Genomic DNA, 21,590 nt, shown 5'->3' on the forward strand with positions numbered 1-21,590 from the left:
ATAATTTCTTGTTTAGTTACAAAGTTCCGCTGTTCAAGTCCTATAATTGCTGTGTTGAGAATTCCGACTAATTTGTCAATCGAAATGTTTTCGTTTTCAATAATCTCTGGGTCACTTTCTTCACTATCGGAAGCGAATTATAATGACAAGGAAGTTGATTTAAATCATATCAAAGACGGAGCACATCGAAATGAAATACTACACTTAGTACGGAATTATAAACCAAATAAAATAAAAACATCTGGATAGTGCTGACAGATCAACTTCCAATCCGCGGTGTGAAATTGATAAACAGATTTCGGATTTCAAAACATACTTTCGCTTTGTAGATACAAATTACATATTAGTAAATATATATCGGAAATTCTATTTGACATAATCTTTCTAATCTATCATAATCTAATAATGACGTTTCTGCCCCCCCCTCTGCCGCAGAGCAGCGTGAAATTGATAAACAGATTTCGGATTTCAAAATATACTTTCGCTTTGTAATAAATATATATCGGAAATTCTATTTGACATAATCGAAAGTTCAAGCTTACTTTTATAAAATTCCTCTAACAGTCTGCAAAAAATAATAAGCCGGATCCAATTCGAAGATTAAGGAACAACGCAATCTGCAACATTAACTGAATTAGATAACTTTAGCTTAGCGTATAACTCCGTTACACATTAAACGCGCATGCGCACAAACATATTCGCAGCCGTAAGGGTCTTACGCGCTCTCGTAAACGCGACGCATGCGCAGAAAGTTTGTAGCTTTGAGGTCCGGATTATAGATCATTCCGGATTATGGGTGTCCGAACGACTTTTGACTGTATAGTGAATTTTAAAGAGTGCATTTATTCTATTGAGGCTTATGTGCTATCAATGAAGTAGATTTAATTCAACTCAAATGCGCGTAATTTATATTTCGTACAAGACAGTTATATGGTGTACACATCAGATTTTTTAGAAATAAAACCGCATCTGCAATTTCCATAGCACACAGAAAATGTAACAGTTACACAATTAAGTTTTATATAATCAGGGATATCATCATTTAAAAATGAATAGATAACTGGAAAAAGAAATTAAGTGTACAGACATTAATCTTCTTTTTTACATTGACTACTATTTAAATTAAAGAGAAATATAAAAAAAAAAATTAAAAAAAAATATGTTTTGAGTTATTCGAGTATAGCAAAGCACATTAGAACTGTCTGCCTAAGAGGAGGGATGCCTTTATGGAAGGCTTTTTAAGGGAACTGATTTGTACTCAAGTTGCATACTGGGAAAACTAACAGAGTCCAAGTTAATTAGGAATTTACTGTAAATATATTATTCATATACAGGTTTCAAAAAATTTTTTTCTCTTCCTATTCACCAAACTGATAAACTTTATATGAAAACATATGTTATATAAAAAAAGTAAACTATTATTTCAATTAACTGGGAAATAAAAAAATTGCTTTACATACCAGCATTTAGGTTCATAAGCTTCTCAATCCAACATTCTAAAACAGTCTTTGCATGGATTAACACAGATGCATTTAATAAAACAGATTCTGGAGCATTCACTATTTCATGACATTCTTTCAACTTTATGACTAGTTCATTATGAGATAGCATCCTGAAAAATAAAAATGATAGGTCACAAATGCAATTCCACATTCAGTTTTTCAAATCATCAACAATAGCTTTAATTTCAGAGGTAATAATAATAAAACAACTTACTTTAAAAGTTTTAATGCTTCTGCATAAGCATCAGTATTAACTATTTCCTCTTCTAGAAATATAGAATACAGTTCCCTGAACTGGAAATAATAATAATAATAATAATAATAATAATAATAAAGATTTCAAAGCAAACAAAACCTATATCATTGAAAAATTAATAATTTAAATCAATGATTAAATTATTGATGATGATATTTTCATACTGAAGATTTTCTTTACCAACATCTTGACCAGGGTTTTTTAACCTTTTTTTGTCCCATGTCACCACTGCTCGAAGATCATCCCCCCGGTATTTCCAAAACTCGCAATATATATATACAGTCAAAAGTCTTTAATCCGGACTCGTCGGGACTTCAGCGATTCCGGATTATCGATTTTTCCGGATTACAGATCATCAGTTTAAATCTGGTAAGATGGCATGCAGAAATTATAAAATTAAAAATATGAAACCATAATTTATAAAATAATGAGCAATTATGATCTAAAGGGTATCAAAATTTACAAAAAAAGAAGCTTAATATTTATTTGTTTACTTTATTAAACATTTCTTTCAACGCGCGCATGTGTAAAGCATACATTACGCATAGCCAAAATTAGAAAATTGCAACCAGAAAACTATTTGATTTGTATTCGTGATATTTATAATGACGAGGAATTTGATTTAAATCATATCAAAGACGGAGTACATCGAGATGAAGTACAGCATTTAGTAAGGAATTATAAGCTGAATAAAATAAAAATATCTGCCTTGAAGATAACAATAGTGCTGACAGATCAACTTCCAGTTCATTGCACGCCATGACGTCCCTCCCCCCTGCGCAGAGCAGCGTGAAATTGATAAACAGATTTCGGAACGATTAAATAAACAAAGGATATGCCTTTATCCATTTTTTTGTAGCAATTCCACTTTTTGTTTGACATCGAAACATACTTTCGTTTTCTAGATCCTTTGGGAGCTCCAGCATCGGAAACTCTATTTGACATAATCGAAAATTCAAGCTTACTTTTATAAAATTGCTCTTACAGTCTGCAAAAAATAATAAGCCGGATCCAATTCGAAGATTAAGGAACAACGCAATCATCAACATTAACTGAAATAGATAATTAGATAATTTTAGCTTATACCGTCCGTTATACATTAAATGCGCACGCAAAAACGTATTCTGTGCTCGCGCAGACGCATATGCGCAGTCGTAAAAGTCTTGCGCGCACGCATAAACGTCTATGCGCATGCGTCAATGCAGTGCAAGCGCAGATAGATTTTAGCTTTGAGGTCCGGATTATGGGTGTCCGAATTAACGACTTTTGACTGTATCTAGATTTAGATGATTTTTCAACATGTCTAATAAATTAAACAAAATACGTATAAAAAATGGTGACTTGGAAACTTGAAAAAAAAGTAGTTTTTCATATTCATAAATTCATAAATTTAAAACGGAATAATTGATAAGGCTGACTACATTTCTTCGCTGACACTATAAAATTCCCCTCCTGGTTGAGAATCTCTGAGCCATTAAAAATGCTGTCAAAATACAAAACATACTTCATGTAATAAGAATTAATATGGTGTAAAATTTGTTAAATTGAATAAACTATTGCTTTTAAGGAATAATAGAAAAACAAACTGAAGAATCATGGAGGATGATAGAAAAGCTATGGTCAGATGAAATAAAAATTGACAGCTTGCTTAAAAATCTAAATTAAACATTGCCTGATTAAATGATTTTAGAATGGCTAAATCTAAAGCCGTAACAAAATTATTTAAAGAAATATGCTGGAAGAAGAGGTTTTTATGCTAAATAAAGGATCATCCTGTTATCAAAGACAAGATTACCAGAAGGACAAAAATTGTGGGTACTGACGTATTATCACAACCATCTTGCAGCATTTTGGCGAATTTTATGGAATAAAAAGAACAATTAGTTTTACTATAAAATACACTAATGATTGTGAAAACTGCAACACCATGAAAAAATTATGCAAATTGAACCAAACTTACTGGAAACGCAAAGTGAGGTAAAACATGCAAATGATTAGAATTATTTAGCAAAAGCGACTGGGCATGCATAGAATGAGAAATGGCCGCTTGTTCCATGCATATAACTGATGACTGTAAAGTTGCATTGAAATCTGTTTTTTGTCCTGAACATATAATTAGTTGTTAATAAGCCTCATCAACAGTAGAGGGTGCCATACCAAAAACTAATGGAGTTTGAATGAGGCCGTTAGTTGGTATGCAAGATCGTGGGCTTTCATATTGAGCAATCACAGCCTGCACGGAGCATAATGATCTGTGTGCCAGAACAATGATCTGTGTTTGGAAGAAATGGACAGAGGAGAACCAAACAAGATGAAATTCTGGCAGTGGGATGCAATAGCACAACAGCATGGGATGATAGACACCTCATTCAGATGGCTGTGATGGATCGTACAGTGTCCTCTTGTGTGTTAGCACAAAATTGGGTTCCCTGTCACTGAATCACAGACAACTCTGACTTCAATGGGCACGATAACACAGTGTGTGGTGTGTCGTGTGGCAATATGTTGTTTTTGCTGATGAATCTCGCTACAATGTGGAGTATAAGGATGGAAGAATACATGTCAGACATCACAGTGGGGAATGTCTGTTCCCACAGTGTGTTATCCAGCATCATATTACATAAATGCCTATCATCATGGTGGGGGGGGGGGAGCTACTGCATATAATTTTTGATCCCAATGCAGATTGCAAGCATCTCAACAATAATAATTAATTAATGTGGTGCCAGAGGTCCTCATTCCAGGTACAGTATTTCAGCAGGAAAATACCCGTGCACATGTTTCTCGGACGGCACAAATCTTCTTTGGGGCACAACAGGTTTCGCTTCTTCCATGGCCTGCTTATTCCCCAGACATGTTGCCCATTGAGCATGTCTGAGATTTCAATGGTTGGAGACTTGTTTGTTCAGCTGCTCAGGCACACCCTAAGACTGAACTTTGGCTTCAATTCGAAGCTGCATGGAATGCCATTCCTCAGGATTACATTCAGAATTTGTATAATGTTTGCCACAACGTGTACAGGCTCTCATTGTTCAGTGTGGCAGATACAAAAGTGCAGATTTCTGATGTTCGTTTTGTTTTTGCCTTGTAAGTTTTATCATTTATTTGTACCAGTATCAGTAATACACTGACTACCAATAAGTATTTGGACACCTATGCAAGTGACGATATCTGCGGTCCTAAGGTATGTCACGGACTCCGCCGGTATATATCTTGTATGAAACAGCATCGGGCCTTGCAGTTCGGAGCTCTCTGATTTCGAGAAAGGTATAATTATCGGGTATCACAAATGTGGCCGATCCTTAAGGAACATATTTAGCGATCTGAAGTACCCAAAATTGAGAGTGGCCTATGTGATTAAGAAGTGGAAGGTGAGCGCTGATTGTCGGAATGTGCCCCGAGTCGGCAGACCAGCGAAACTGGGAGATAGAGACCCACGAGTGCTGTCCAGAAAATTTCAGAAGAACCGCACCCAACCGATGACCCTCATCCGCGAGGAGTTTCAACAGGCATCCAGGAGTACTGTTTCAATGAATACCATCTGTAAGGAAGCACATCTGCTCAGGTTTCATGGTCGTGCTGCTGCCCATAAGCCTTTGATCACAAAGTCCAACCCCACTGCTCGGTTAATGTGGTGCAAAGCACATCGAAATTGGACCGTAGATCAGTGGAAATGAGTTCTTTGGAGTGATAAATCAAGGTTCGCCCTTTACCGTTCGGATGGCAGGGTCTGGGTCTGGCGTCTACCTGGAGAACATCTCCTGCCAGAATGCATTGTGCCAACAGTCAAGTTCGGCGGAGGTGGAATTATGGTCTGGGTTGTTTCTCCTGGTATGGGCTGGGACCCTTGGTCCCCATTTATGGTAAGCTCAACTCTGATGCCTACTGCACTATTTTGGATGACAACGTGCTTCCTACGTTGTGGCAGTTTTACGGGTTGGACCCCTGTTACTTTCAGGACGACAATGCCAGTTGTCATATTTCGACGTTAACCAAGGCTTGGTATGGTGCCAATGGAGTTCATCGAATGGACTGGCCTGCCCAGAGTCCAGACCTGAACCCTATCGAGAACCTCTCGGACGAGTTGCATCGCCGAATTCAGGGGCGCACTATGCGTGCAAAATTGGTGAAGGAACTTCTATGTCTCCTCCAAGCCGAGTGGAAGAAAATACCACTAGCTGTCATACAAAGACTTGTGGAAAGTATGCCCCGGAGGGTCCACGCTGTAATTACCTCTAGTGGAGGCTCTACCATTTATTGATTTTGAATAAAGTTAGTTTTTCTTTTCTATCACAGGTGTCCAAATACTTATTGGTAGTCAGTGTACGTGGAATAAATTTTATTCATTTCCAAGAATTCTTACATGGTGTTGTATTTTTCACAAATATTAGTGCATTATTCTATGCTTCAACGATATATTTATTCAAAAGAACAGTCAGTAAAGTTTTGTAAACAAAACAATTACAAAAGGGTTTTTGTTGTGGTAAAAATTTCATTGCAATCCTTTTGAGAAAGAATTCGAAGGATTGTTTCTTTAGCAATTTTGTGGCAAAATAATGTATTCCTACAGAAATTTTAGTTTCGTTCTATTATAGCAAAATTCTACAAACACAAATTTGAAAATCAAGTTTAAGACAAAAAATAATCGTAAATTTTCTATAAATATCCACTGGAACTTAGAATATAACAACAAGAACACATATGAAAATATTAGAAACTGAATATTTGTCATGCACATGGTTGAAAGAATAATTGTTATGCATGTAGTTAGTTACCAGAGTTTGGTGAATTCTGAAGCTTTGGCGATTTCCACTAAGGTGGTTGTGATAATACGCAAGTGCCAAATTATGACTAAATTCTTCACAAAATTTAAGATTATTTGTATGTTAGCACTTTTCATTTAAATTTATTTGTTATATAATTTTCTTTCATATAAAAAATTCATTAGACAGTCAAACTTGTCAGTATAAAACAAACCAATACTGCATATTATATTTTTAATATATTTTAGTTAATTTATTCTAAGCCACTGACAGAATAATAGTAGATGATAAAAACCATTATACACTTTATAATTTATTCCATGTTTTTAATATTTAACGCAATTTAGGATTTTAGGACAAATTCCTAAAACAATGACAGAAACAGTCTCCTGACAACACACAAAGAACAGCTTCATAACATTTCTCAATATAAAACCCTCAGAGCATTTACAATTATACAAAAGCTGTTTTTTTTAATATACATTTAATAAATCAAAACAAGACTTATTTTCGAAATTTTATAACATATTTGCTACATTCTAAATTACAAAGTACTATACATTTAGCAATAATTACCTTTCTTCCTAATGGATAACCAGGCAAATCCTTTACTAAACAATGTAAGAATTTCAATAAAATTTTTACAATATTCTGATAACGGAAAATCTTTTTGAAAAGTTTCAGGACAGTAACCTAGAACATGAAAGAGATTTTACAATTATCAGCAAATATAAATAAATATATATGTAAGATATAATAAAATATAATAGCTGCTTTAAGAATAATTGGCAACCTTAAAATTAATGATTCTAGATTTGGTGCTCTACCCCTAGATTCATGCGTTTTCCCAAATTCGAGATCTTTCCAAATTACGTAACACTGCTTGAGAAAGGTAACTAAAAGTAAAGTTGACCAATCGTGGCTTAGCTTTGCATTTTCATCTATGTAATATAAATATTGCTTTGAGCAATTACTCTGCCCCTTTTTCCTAGCTTCCGCCATGTCAACATCTCCCTGCTAATTATGCTTTCCTGCCTGTAATGACATTGTAGCTTTTTACCTGTCCATATAAAAATTATTTGTATTCAACGATGATTGAAAAGTAATTTGTCTGCCAAAGAGATGATTTGAGATGTGTAAAAATAAAGATGGTGATTCTTCAATTCAGTTTTTTCAACATCCTGCCTTTCCACCCAGCCATGTCTACAAATTTATCACGTTTAATAAAAAAAAATTCAAACAGGAAAAAAAAAAAAAAAAAAAAAAAAAATCCATGAGAAAATATAGAAAAGAAGGGAAATTTACTCTGTTGCAAAAAATATATACAACTAGAAAAAATTGATCCAGAATTACGAAAAATGGCATACAAATGTGGTTTGCCAAATATGTAAATGATTAAATTTGTAGTACCAATCAGCATTGTGGAGTAATACAGTGCATCTCTGAAGTGCACAGCCGGGAGAATGTAAATGTGCACGTACGGCACATGACGCTTTACAACCACATTGACAGCTTGGATACACGATATTTTAATAAAAGATGCCTTTAAGATGTAATCGACTGTGTTACGAACAGTTGCCAGACTTTGACAGAGATTGCATTATAAGGCTAAAAGAGTTTGGTTGGTCAAACAGAAAGATCGGGCAGCATATTGGTCGAAGTGATATGGTTGTTATCTGCTGTTTGAACAGTGGCTTAGCAAAGGCACAGTTAGCTGCTGGAATGGCTTGGGATGTTCTCGGGCCACTAATGCACGAGATGATCACACAATTGGAAGAGCTACTACATCCACACAAATGATTATGCTACCATTATTTCAACACCATTTGCCAACTAGCAGGAATACCTGGATATCCAGGGATATGATTTATAGAAGACTGGGTGATGTTGAGCTCAGATCTTGATGTCCATTAACACATTTGCCATTGACACTCCACCATAAGCAGAGTCGATTCTTGTATGGTGCCGCTCTAGCTTAAGCTAGGCAGTGTCCGACTGAAGAAACGTGATCTTCAGCAACGAATCCCGCTTTTTTCTCAACGCTGATGACTACTGCATATTTCTCTAGAGACAGGTGAGCGATTCATCTATTACCGAGAAGCACACAGCGAGAACACAGGCTGTGACAAACTGGGAAGCGATGAGGTGGGACAACTGTTCACCATTCATTGTGTTGTGAGGTATTCTGACTGCTCGCAGCTACACTGATGACATTTTGCAGCCTGTGCTTGCAGGTCCTTCAGGTTCTGTTTTTCAGCAGGATAATGCTTAGCCACATTATAGCACAACTTTCCTAATAATGTCTTTAATGCGTTAATGTCCTCGATTGGCCTACCAGGTCTCCAGACCTGTCACCTATTGAACATGTTGGGCAAGTAAATAGAGCCATACATAAATACATACCAACTAGCTGACCAGTTGCTCTATTTATAGCACAATCTACCGCAGCTTGCTCTATTTATAGCACAATCTACCGCAGCTGGACATTGGCATTTTAATAGACTCAATTGAATATCCGCTTTTATAGCTACCAGAGCTGGATTTATCATCTACTGACTTTCACATTCTTTACATTATTACTCATAAATAAAACCTTTTTTTTACCCTCGCAGACATGTCTCCTGACTGCATTCCGTCCACTTAAAGCAATTTTGTTTCTAAAGGTGCTCTGAGCAACTAAGCCAATCACAGAAGTCAAAGCAGATGATATGATTTTGTATCCAATAGAACTTGATCCGTCTTACGACAAACATAAAATTTTAATGCCTTCATTTTCTAGAGCTTAATTTCTTAAATAAATTGTAATAATAATAAGAGTAATAATAAACATCACGCTTAACAGCAGATACAAAAAGTGATTACAAATGGCAAAAATGGAAAATAAATAAAAGATTTAAATTAAAAAAAAAATCAAACTATTTAAGAAAAAAAGGAAAGCAATTAATTGTGAAACTTAATGCATGTATATATATATATATATATATATATATATAATCATTCATTTATACAAAAGAAGAAAAATATAAACTAACTGCTTTATATATCACATAAAATATAACACACATTACTGGGAATTAGATTAATAATAAAGCATACATTTTACATACATGAAACAGAAATGGAGATTTTTATTACTTTACAAATAACATAAAAAATCCAATAACTATATTTATATAATTAATATAAAATGATATTTTATATATAATAATAAAATATAAAACTGTTTTACATTATGCAAACATTTTAATAATTTTTATATTAACAGAAGTCTGTTAATTACAGAAACAATAAAACATCTGTTTTGAGGGAAAAATTAGAAAATAGCTCAGTTGGATTCAAACTCAAAGTCTGATGATGTATGAAAATTTAATGCTAAGCAATCGAGCTAGCTAGACATAACCAAAAGTTGAAAAAAATCTCTAACAATAGAAAATGGAATAAGAAATATAATTAAATGCACAGACAAAAAATTAAGATCTTTTTTTTTATTTGTCAGACTTATCGAAACATAAGAATATAGTAATCCTCTTAAACAGTAAAAAAAATCTAACATATTTTGTTAAAAATAACAAATAAAGCACACACACACACACACACACACACAACAAAAAAAAAAAAAAAAAAAAAAAAAAAAAAAAAAAAAAAAAACCATCTCTTGGTAAGTAAGAAATTACTTGTATCTGCGTGAAAAAATATTCTATCATTTATATCATTTATAAAGAAATCCATCAAAAATTATGATCCAAAGCAAATGATATATTAATTAAATTTATTAAAATAATAACAAAAACTCCAAATAATTCGTAGAGTATATTATTTACACTCATGTCCATAAATTAAGGATTCACGTGGAAATTGAACTCTAAAATAAATATAGCACCTGTGAAATCACTACACACATCTTTAAGAATCATATGCAAATTTCAGGAAGTAACCAGATGACACCGATGGTACGTCACAATGATGACAGTGTAAGAGAGTGATAGATAAGGAATACAGACAAAGAAGTAAAATTGTTCGCAGGCGCTTTATAAGCATTTCAGTGCAATAACCGAACAGTTATGACACAAAGGACGCATTTGGATGATTTTTTACGTGGTAGAATTATTGGCTGTTTGGAATGTGGGCGTACCCAACTGGAAGTATCAGACAAACTTGGAATTGCCCATTAAGTGTCATCTCCAGGCCTTGGCAACGATTCCAAGATGATGGTAATGTGAGTAGATGACACAGCACAGGTCGCCCCAGAGTTACAACGCCGAATTAGAACCGGTATTTGGCAGTTACTGCCAAAAGAAACAGGTGGAGCACAGCCTGGTACCTATCTCGTCAGCTCTCTTCAGCTACTGGTATGACAATTTCAAGGCAGACCGTGTACAGACGCTTAGGGCAGATTGATTTATATGCTCGTAGACCTATCAGATGCGTTCCACTTACTGCAACTCACTGTTGCCTGCAGTTAGCCTGGAGTAGAGAGCATGCATTGTGTACACCGCAACAGTGGGCTTGTGTGATGTTTTCCGACAAGTCCAGGTTTAGCTTGCAGTCTGATTCTTGCCGGACTTTCATATGGAGAGCTCCAGGTACCCGTTACCACCAAGAAAACATCATTGAACGACACCGTTATGGTGGTGCAAGAGTGCTCGTTTAGGTAGGAATTATTCTGGGTTCCAGAACTGACCTGTATGTTCAAATTGGAGCCATGAAAAGCCAAATCTATCGGGACGTCATTCTGGAACAACATGTACGTTTGTTTCGGGTAGCCATGGGCACACAATTTGTGTTTATGGATGACAATGCCCGTCCTCACCATGCAAACATCGTAAGCGAATGCCTTCAATCGGAGAATATCACCCATATGGACTGGCCAGCATTCTCAGCGGACTTGAATACCGTACAGCACGTGTGGGACATGCTTGGCTGATGAGTTGCAGCCCGTCAACCTCCTCCTACATGTCTACCGGAACTTCGGAGAGCATTGCTTTTTGAGTTGTGTAATATCTCCCAAGATCAGATCGATAATTTGATACTCAGCATGCCTAGGCATTGTACGGACTGTATTGCATCATCTGGGAGACATACAATGTATTAACAATCTATTTTTGTAATTTGCTCCAGGGAGAAAAAAATCGCTAATTTGTTTAATGATATCAAAGATATAGCATCTTTTTATGCTCTTTACCTTTTGTTTAATAAATAAGCTTTACAAATAAGTCAACTTTGTTTCGCTTCTAACTCTTCCTTTGCCTGATTTTGCATTATCCTTAATTTATGGACATGAGTGTATTAAGCAAACACTGATTCAGTAGCTGGCATTGTTTTTGGACACATGATTTCCATATGCCATTTCAATGGCTGTCACCACAGTAACATTGCATTCTATTGTGGCTAAGGAGCATGACTCTTGCTGCAGGTACCACAGACACATATCTGGTGTAACAGCAATACTTATCTCTGTGTAAACAGACTGGTGCACGCTCCACAGACATTGAGAAAAACTTTTTCCGAATTATCCATCCTTATGGAGTTGGGCTTTAATGTGTCTGGCAATCACATGTTGCACAACTGTTCACAAGGTAACAAAAAACGTTCTTGCCCTATCTGATATGACATTGTAAGAGTGAACTCCAACATAAAAAATAGTCACCAAACCTGGCAATGAAGTGGTTAGGATGGGAGTCCGAATATTGACCAAGAGTGTAAAATGCACTGCATCGGTACTTCAAACATAACTCACACAGTGACTGATTGAAATAGACACGTCAAATGTGCTCGTTCGGAGTGAGTTGTCTGCTGTGTGATTTTAAAGTGGGCCTGTCAGCAGCAGAATCAAGTCGCCGTCAGACTTCTTTATGTTCAAGACTCCCGAGTTTTACTGCAGTGGCATCACACAGCTAGCCACTCATTGGCAAAAGGCACTGGATGCTGATGGTGATTTTTTTGAGGATTAATGGTGATTATTATTTGTTTTATGCTTTTTCTTTCTGACTGTCCAAAACGACAAGAATTTTTTTGGTTACCTTGTATAACATTTATTGTCTGCAACCAGCAGGTGGTAAATGAAGCTTTTTCATCATTTGAAGATTTGTTAAAATTCAAACAATACTTTATTTTGGTAATGGTGAAAGTCTCCGAGTCAAGTCAAAGTTATAATTTTGCCCTTTATTTAAACATTTGGAGATATATCTGCTCATGTAGATGGGCCTTTAGCAACTGGTTGTTGAACACAGCAAAAAAATTCTTACTTAGTAAAGCATAGGTTCTACATTATATTTTTAACCTAATTTTGCAACGCCTTCAAAGAAAAAAGATTAGCACCTTTAATGATTGTCATTGAAGATACGCAGGTTCTTAAAACTTGAAATCATCATGATCGATATAAGGAATAAAATTTTCTGGCGATATCAGCAAACCTTGATGCTGCGTACATATAATACAATGAATAATATAATCAATCTATACATGTAATAATAATTTAATGCATATAATAAATTACTTCAATAATGCGTATAATAATTTAATTAAATGTATCTAATATGCCTTATTTATTTTGGACTTTTAGTCCGAATATTATGCTTTATCTTTTCTGTCCTGAAATCCACAAAATCCTAAAATCCGCACAACCTCTGGTCCCAAGCTTTGTGGATTTCTGAACTTCTACTGTATTTAAAACATCAGATGTGGATATTCTTGGAGGCAAGCATTCAATTTTTATCAAAAAGTAAGCAGTAAATAAAATGTTTGAGAAGCACGGACTCTGACCAATCCAAATTATCAGAAAAGAAAAGCATCTATATCACAGTAATTTAAGTTCTTGTTATTAAACTATAATACAATAAAGTATTAGCAAGAAACCAAGGACATTCATTATATTAATAAAATTTTACATACACAAAAGTATTAACACAAATTATTAAGCCATCTTTCAGTGTGAAAAATGATATTGGTTGTTTGCAAGGTTGCTTGACTAATTCATTGTAGCACCCTAATTTCTTTACTAAATTGTGGCTCTTACACATCATATAGAATTTCAGAATTGAAATAAGCACATCACATAATAAAGCAGATCTTTAGTTTGGTAAAAACTGTAGCATTCCAAGAAAACTAGGCTAAGTTTAAAATAGTTCTTTAAACCTTATTCTGAAGATGTTCACAGTTTATCATTGTGCGGAAGCTCAGATTAGAGAGCAGAATAGAACAGCATCCTTTCAGAGAAAAATATAAAATCCCTTTCCATTTAATATTTAATTTGCAAAGGCATCCAGTTATTGGACAAATATTTGTACAAGTTTTGATGGCTTTAGTATAAATGGTGAGAGACTTGAAAGAGAGTTTAGTGTCAATGATTTCAATATTATTCATAGGTTCCTAGCTTGAGAGGAAGGTTAAATTTTGGAGGGGGGTGGGAATAATTTCTGTACTGAATTTAGATTTCAAGTTCTTGAATCAATTGAAAGTGGGATCAAAATAGTTTCATAATTTTCTAGTTGCATGCTATGGATAAATAGACTTCACAAATAGTTACTAGTTGTATGTTTTCCAGATTTGAATTACCATTAACATAAAAAGGAAAAATATGCTGTAATGCTTACTCCTCCTTATGTTGTAATGCTTACTCCTGCACACTCTTGCATGATAAAGGCAAGAGTGTGCAGGTGTAAGCATTATAACATAACCACCTTAATAACTTAAATATCTGGAATTCATATAGACTAAATACTGATATATTTAATATTTCTGATGACAAAGATAAGTTCAGGTGGATACATCAGTTTTATTAAATTCAACCATCTTGGCCATACCTATCAACAGCTTTCACAACAACAAACAAGACAGAAATAACATTATTTCTCCCCACTTTTTTTTTAAGGACTGCTATTTTATCATTTAGAGGCATTATAGAATAGAAGTCCCTAAATCTAATTGGGTGGGTTTCAAAAAAGTGAGTGATTACAGCAAGAGAAGCTAACAATAGCTAAGAAGCAATACCATCAAGTGTTTTAATTTTTGACATTTTATACTACTCGTATTAGCCTTTTTAATCTAGAAGATCCTGATTTTATTCTAATTTAGTTGATGATTTTTAAATTTCTGAGAATTATTTACTTTATTTTTGACTATTAAATTATCCAAGACTGCTGCTGATACGTGATAACAAATTTAAGTAGAATGATGTACTTAACATTTCCTTAAAAGAAACACTATATGACATATATATTTTAATGCATTCTGAAATTACAGCTTACACAATAAGAATACATGACATTTTCTAATGCAGATCTGAATTAGTAAAATTCAATTTTGCTGCTGAATTCAGTCAGTTGAGAAACATATAATACAATATAAATTTCTCCCCCCTTGGTGATTAAATGATCATTACAGAAGCTCACTACAGTAACATAACAGCAATATGAAAGAAAGAAATTTTTTATGTTCAAATGAAAAATTCCTTACCTTAAAATCTTTTTGTGGTGTAAGGTTTGGCTTAGTTTTTAAGTACCTAAAAAGATACATATTTATGAAATAAAAGAATTAAGTTAAAATGATTTATAAACATTAGCTTTTAAGATAAATAAAAAGAAGTTAACAGATAAGATTTTTAATTAAAAATCCTGCATACATTTGAAAAGATGGCAGCATTTTCAGAAGTTCAAGATCCTCACTGTCCATATTTTGAACCTTCTTCTGAATTTCTGATTCATTACAGCATAATTTTGCAATACTACTTCCAAAAAAGTGTTCTGCAACAGAATACTACAAAGACAAAAATAACAGCAAGCAAAATAATAAACTGCTAAGCTATATGAGTATATATAAGTATTTTAAGTATCAATTTCATGTCAAATACTAATTAAAAACAAAAATTTAATGTTTCACAAAGTAACAGCAGATGCAGATTACAGGATTCCCAGATTTAGTGTTAACAGCATAAATGTTAAGATTTGAAATGTTTATACTCATAGATATTATCCTTCTATACAAAAATTAAAACAAGGAAATAAAAATTACTTATTTAGTGAACAAGTTATATACAAGCTGATCAAATTCCTGTCATGAACGTAAAAGAGATTTATATACACCATCACAAGAGTGAGGAAAGTAAGTTATTTTTTATTAATTTATTTGCAGCTGATCCTAATCTAACATTTGATAATGAAAGTCATCTAGTAGGCAGATGAAGAATTTTCAACTTCCAACTTTTTAAACTCTCTTTTTTCAGAATCATTTTTACATTGTTATTTGATTACCTATTATGGAAATAAATTAAGAAAGATAGAAAATGAAAGCAAACACAAACTGAACATAACGAGAAAAGATACATGTGAGAAGTCATAAACAGAATTTTCATTATTACATAATTAATCAGATATTTTATTAATAGGCGTGCATTATTTGTTGTTATAAATTAAACATAAACTAAATTTTTGACATTAGTATCAGCTGATACCTAAATGTACTTTGGCAAGAATAGTTACTTTAAATATTAATAACTTTTATAACTTTTTAAACCACAACAAGAAATACATGAGATTAATATGGGAGCAATGAGGATGAAACAAAATAATTCAAAAATGGAAGTTGCTATAAAAATGGAAAAATTAGTCACCCAAGTTACAAATTACAAGAAAGCACACAACAGCTACCTGTTGTAAGTGTAACTGTAACTTGGGTGACTCCAAACTCATTTGGAGGACTTAAGTTGTGAAAATGCCTCATATTGATGTACTATTAAGGAAAAGCTATGGAAATTTCCATGCAGCCAGGCCATTTTAAAAGTAATGATATCTAAATTAAACTACCAAATAACCAGTTTGGAAACTTAACCATGGAATTAAAAGTTAATCCCCTAGATGTTAAACAAGCACTAATTTACTTAACACTGTATTTGTTTGAATAAAAGACATACAGATTTTGCATTTTTGAAGGTATTTTACATTTAACCCTTTGCGGCGCACTATACGTTAACATCAGAGTTTCAACAAAAAAAAGTTGTATGCAGTCTACTTAGTCCTAAAGGAGTATACAGGTAAAATTTTGTAAAAATTGCACTTACCATTTTAATTCTGTGGGTGTTCCATGAGGTGGAACACTGCGCCGCCAGAGCTTTTAAAAGTGCGACTAAGTGAGCATTGCAGTGAAGCACGAAAATGAGTAAAAGCGTTTGTATAAGAATGAAAAATCTCTGTATTATGGCTGTATACATGGTTTCCTGGATATACACAATATTCTTGAATATATACAGATAAATGAGATAAATATCTATATACACAAGTCCTATATACAAAAATATTTACAAATTTTTCTATTTCTTAGCTTCGTGAAATTGTTCAAAGCAGGTCACACCTTTTTCATGGAAGCACAAACCAACTACGGTTAAAGTAATTAACTATGATTAATATTAACAATAAAGAAAAATAAGCCTATAATATATACACACACGAAAAATATCTACACAATTATTGAAAATAAACGGGAATGAGACTAAAAAGCAACAGCAAAAAATTCCTGCAAGTCTAAGTAAAGATGAGTCAAGCTATTAATAAAATTCCCACCTAAAAACTACTCCCAAAAAATTCGAGATGCCAATATTAGGGCTTTCATAACACAAAACACACCTCACCCCTCAATACTGCTTTGTTTGAATTCATTCTCCCCAAAAACAACGGAAACAGAAAACGTAAACAACGGATGTTCTCTCCTAAGCACAGATGTTCTGATTCGTAACAGCATGAGATCGCTAAAGGCGCAGTGTTCTCGCTAGTGAAACACCCGGTTTTATTCAATGATTCTGCGTATGGTTTTTGTATGACAGATTAAAAAAAATATAGAACAAATAATTTGGAGTACAGCCAGCAAAATTATGCCTAATTTTTTTTCCAAATAAAATTTTTTATATCATTAACAAAATAGAGAAAATTACTTTAAAAAAGTGGATTTTAATAACATATAACAAATGAAAATTCTGTGTCTCCTTGTGATATGCTGCTATCTACTGTTTAAAAAGAAAAGTTCAAAGTATATTATAAAGGCATTTTTATCTATCTACGGTTGAATTTAAAGGTTTCAGAAGCGATTCAATTTGGGTGTTCCATGTAGTGGAACACTGAGCCACAAAGGGTTAAGGAGCTAAGAAAAAGTTTTACTATAAAAAGGCCATATATAACTTATTTTGAGGCTAAACTAAGTAAATACACTTTCTTTCAGTTATAGAATAAGTAATTACATGAACTAAATACTTTTTTAAACAAAAGGCTGCACACGAGAGAGATATGTTTATTAGAAGGTCAATATAATGTAAAAGATGCTTTATATTTGAATCAGTATGTAATAATACCTTTAAATTACACAGCAGTAAAAGAGATAGAGTCTAAAAGTTTGTTTTAGTGTTGAATATAAGATATTACGTTTCTTCCAATATTGTATTTATTGTAATGAATAAATACAAATTTAGCATATTCAAATTTCACTGTCTTTGCAATAATTTAAAATAACGATCTAGGGAAAATATTTCCTTGAGAGCAGGAATAGTACATATCATTTTTTTTAATATGAACCGCCTTAGCCATAGCTGTTACTCATTTAGCACCACCAAGGAGGCATATGTTAATTAAGGATAACACACACGCGAGTAACATTGTTATTTTTTTTTAATATTAAGTTGAAGACATTATTTTAAATCAGTTTTACTTTTGACTGCGCACAACTTTACCAAAATTATAAACAGCTTGAATTTGGTACAAAGATTAAAATTTTAAAATTAATCTTTAAAATTCATATGATATACATTTTATTAAAAAAATCCCTTTAACATCTAAAACCCTCAAATATTTTGATATTGCACCATGAAAAAAACTAAAAAAAATATTTATCTTCCTGAAAGAAACAATAAAAATTTTTAATAAGAATTTTACATATATTTTACTCACTTTTAACAGATGAGTGAGATTTAAAACTGAGAAGTCATGATATAACACAATATCAATAATCAGTCTAAATACTCGAGGTCCCATTTTAAAAGGCATCTGGGGAGAAATAATCACCTAAAACACATAAATAAACAATCAAGTAACTGAAATCTAATTTATTTTTAAATAATATAAATATCTTGTTACTTCTATAATAAATAAGATTTTAATTAATGCATGTAAAGCAGAAATTATATATTTCTTTTAAGTTAAAAAGCACAATTATCAAATCACTGACAATTTATTCTACTCAGTGTGATCAAATTATATCATTGAAAATAATGCATGTTTGTATACATTTATCACTAATATGTTCACATGTATTGCAACATCATTGCTATTGCTATCAAAATTATATAACCAGCGAGATATGTGAAAAACCTCATGAATGAAACATCCTCGTTTAAAGATATGAAAAAGATGTGCATGCTAAAATTAGTTATCACAAAATTTTTAAATAAAAAGGACAGGTGTTGCTTATTAAAAATTGTGTACTTTCTTTAATAACTTTGTTACAGATGAGATATATATTTATTTGGTATCAAGTGGTAGGATTGTTATCCACATTATCATGTTATTGTATTGCATGATGTTATTATTATTATTTTTTTAATTAGCAAAAATTAATTAGCTTGGAAAGGCCAGAAAACAAGACCTCATCAAATCTATCTGTGGAAATAGGTTTAGAGGTCCCCCTCATGGCAAAAATACAATATCTTAAAAACATCATTTTCCAAAGTCCTCAATATAACGAAAAATTTGTCGAGTTAATGCTGATGTCAATTATTGAAGTTTGAGTTGAACAGCGTAGGCTAAAAGAAGCAAAACAGCATACACCTGAGAAGGAAAGGAGAGAGAGTTTAAATTGGAATAAACGCAGTGACAAACAGATAAAATTCTTAAAATAATATTCCAAGGCCTACAAGAGAAATGCAGAGTTTCAGAGCTTTTATCTTGAATCATTGGATATTTCACTTTATTCCGATGTTTGAGCGGCCGCAAAGCAAATGCAGATGAAGATGACTGGGTGTCGCATTTATTGGCTCTCTGCTAGTGGACAATGTTTCTGTTCACAGAAGCCGGAAGAGAAGCTTGATACATACCATATACGCTCACATAATGTTCGAACATTTTTTTACTAAAATTAGATCATTAAAATGCAAATTCCAACATTACACAGGTCGTTCAAATGTTGCACTTTCTCTAATGAGTAATTTTGAGTGTAAATTTCCTTTCAAACAGCTAAGTTAAGTTCTAAGTGGACAAAAATGGCAATAAGTAATCAAAATATCAAATTTAAAGTTGTCTAATAGCTACCTAAAAATTACAAACTCACATTCTCCCATCAACATATATAATATAAATTACCCCGTTTAAGTTATCAACACTCGGTGCGTAGTAGTTCGCAAAGGAGCACAATATAGAAGCACAAACTAACCAACACTTGCAATTTTAATACTTACTTTTACACAAATTAAATAAACATTGGTTCTTTTAATATCTTGCCAACATTATTTTTTAAAAAAATCTGTTCTGATGGAGTGTATGAAAATCCATTTCGTTTTATCATTTGCCACAACCAACATTCACTCGCCTTGAATTGTGATGTAGGAATGTCTTCTTCTTGTGCTGCAACAAGCGCTCTTATTTGGCACATTTCCCGTGTTACTGCGTACCCTTGAGCATGCATATCACACAGATATGCAATTAAGTTCTAAGTTCATTTCTAACTTACATTTTTAACTACGAAATGCACATCTTGTTTTGTTCGATGCCACCAGTTGATCACACTGTTTGTTCCAATTGTGTGCACACTATTCGTTCATTTTAAATATTCTTGCTGATGCTCTTTTTCCATTTTCTTGTGCAAATTCTTCTTTCAGTTTAAAAGATGTTGTATAGCTGCTGTATTTTCTCATTTCAAGTTCACTACTTGCTAACTACCATGAATTCCAAATGATATTGTGAATGAAAAGAGAAAGCTTGAAATAGGCGAATGCTTCAAGGAAGTAGGGGAAAGTAATTTCATTACAAAACAGTATTTTCTGAAGCCAGCGCGCAAACTTGATTGCACTGCCTTCATTTACTATTGTGTCTTCCCAGTGGATTGCTGGCACTGATGTTATGACCGAATAACAGCTGCACCAGAATGCAAGGGAAGTCTCTGCTTTCCAACTTGGCGCCAACCAAAGACAAAACAAATGCATATTATTATTTTTTTTAAAGATGTATATTGACTAAAGGGAAAAAGGCGATGTTAAAAGAATATATATTTTAAAGTAAGAAGTTCTTTAGCTTTTTGGGTGCGGACATTACACGAGATATATGGAATGTAAGGAATGTTCTTTGCAGATGTTTTAAGCTCAGACCAGAGACTGTGTAAAATTTTTTCAGCACCAGCAGTGTGCAGTTACCCTCTATAAAGATTCTGCTTTTGAGTTAAAGAATTATCTAGATGAGTGGTTAAACGGTGTGGAAGTACGAAATTTTAATTCGCTTAAAGGCTTAATGTCGATGAATCAAATTAAACATCGTGTAATCAGCATGATTCATAACAAAAGACTGAATGTTGTTACCGCTGCTGCTTGTCTAGAGAGGGATCTGTTGATTAGAAAAAACCTGAAAGGCCTGATGTAGGCATAGTTGACAAGTTTTGAAAGTTAGTTGGGCTCTGTCTGACACAGTTTGTGCCGCAGCTTCTTGTAGAGTTCAAAGATTGTAACCCAATTAATATACTTTAAGGTTCCACTAAAACACCACACGTGATAAGTTGTTTTGTATTATTTCAGGTCTCACTAAATGCAAAGAATAAGTTCTGCATGAATTTTTACAATTTTGTGTTTTATCTTGTGACCACGGTAAGGATTAATGAAAGGTAATAATTCACTTTAATATGTAGAGATAATTTTTAAAGGTAAGCAGTTAGTTATAAATAATTAAATTAGGTAGTTTGGTAACCTTAGTTATCATGGATTTACATGGCCACTATTAAATTTTATTTTTTAACAATATTTGTTAAAAAAAAGCGCTATTAAAATCAAAATCTAATAAAATTTCACAGTTTAAAATACATGTAATTTATGATATTGATTCTTAAATGATA

At 33.2% G+C, this 21,590-nt stretch overlaps 1 protein-coding gene across 6 annotated transcripts in view; it reads right to left on the reverse strand.

Moving 5' to 3' along the window:
* Orc3 (origin recognition complex subunit 3) overlaps nt 1–21,590 on the reverse strand; it is a 114,595-nt gene that overhangs the window by 33,397 nt on the left and 59,608 nt on the right. For all 6 annotated transcript variants that reach the window (XM_085811918.1, XM_085811919.1, XM_035364181.2 and 3 more), the window contains 6 exons: nt 18,449–18,562; nt 15,142–15,275; nt 14,976–15,021; nt 7,098–7,214; nt 1,717–1,796; nt 1,461–1,612 (listed from right to left, as the gene is read on the reverse strand). In XM_085811918.1, coding sequence (XP_085668044.1) covers nt 1,461–1,612; nt 1,717–1,796; nt 7,098–7,214; nt 14,976–15,021; nt 15,142–15,275; nt 18,449–18,562 — 643 coding nt within the window. The remainder of the gene's footprint in view (nt 1–1,460; nt 1,613–1,716; nt 1,797–7,097; nt 7,215–14,975; nt 15,022–15,141; nt 15,276–18,448; nt 18,563–21,590) is intronic.

This window comes from Stegodyphus dumicola, chromosome 2, assembly GCF_044657685.1.
Source record: "Stegodyphus dumicola isolate Sdum_Otavi_A_Nest chromosome 2, ASM4465768v1".
In the NCBI taxonomy this organism is placed as follows: Eukaryota; Metazoa; Arthropoda; class Arachnida; order Araneae; family Eresidae; genus Stegodyphus; species Stegodyphus dumicola.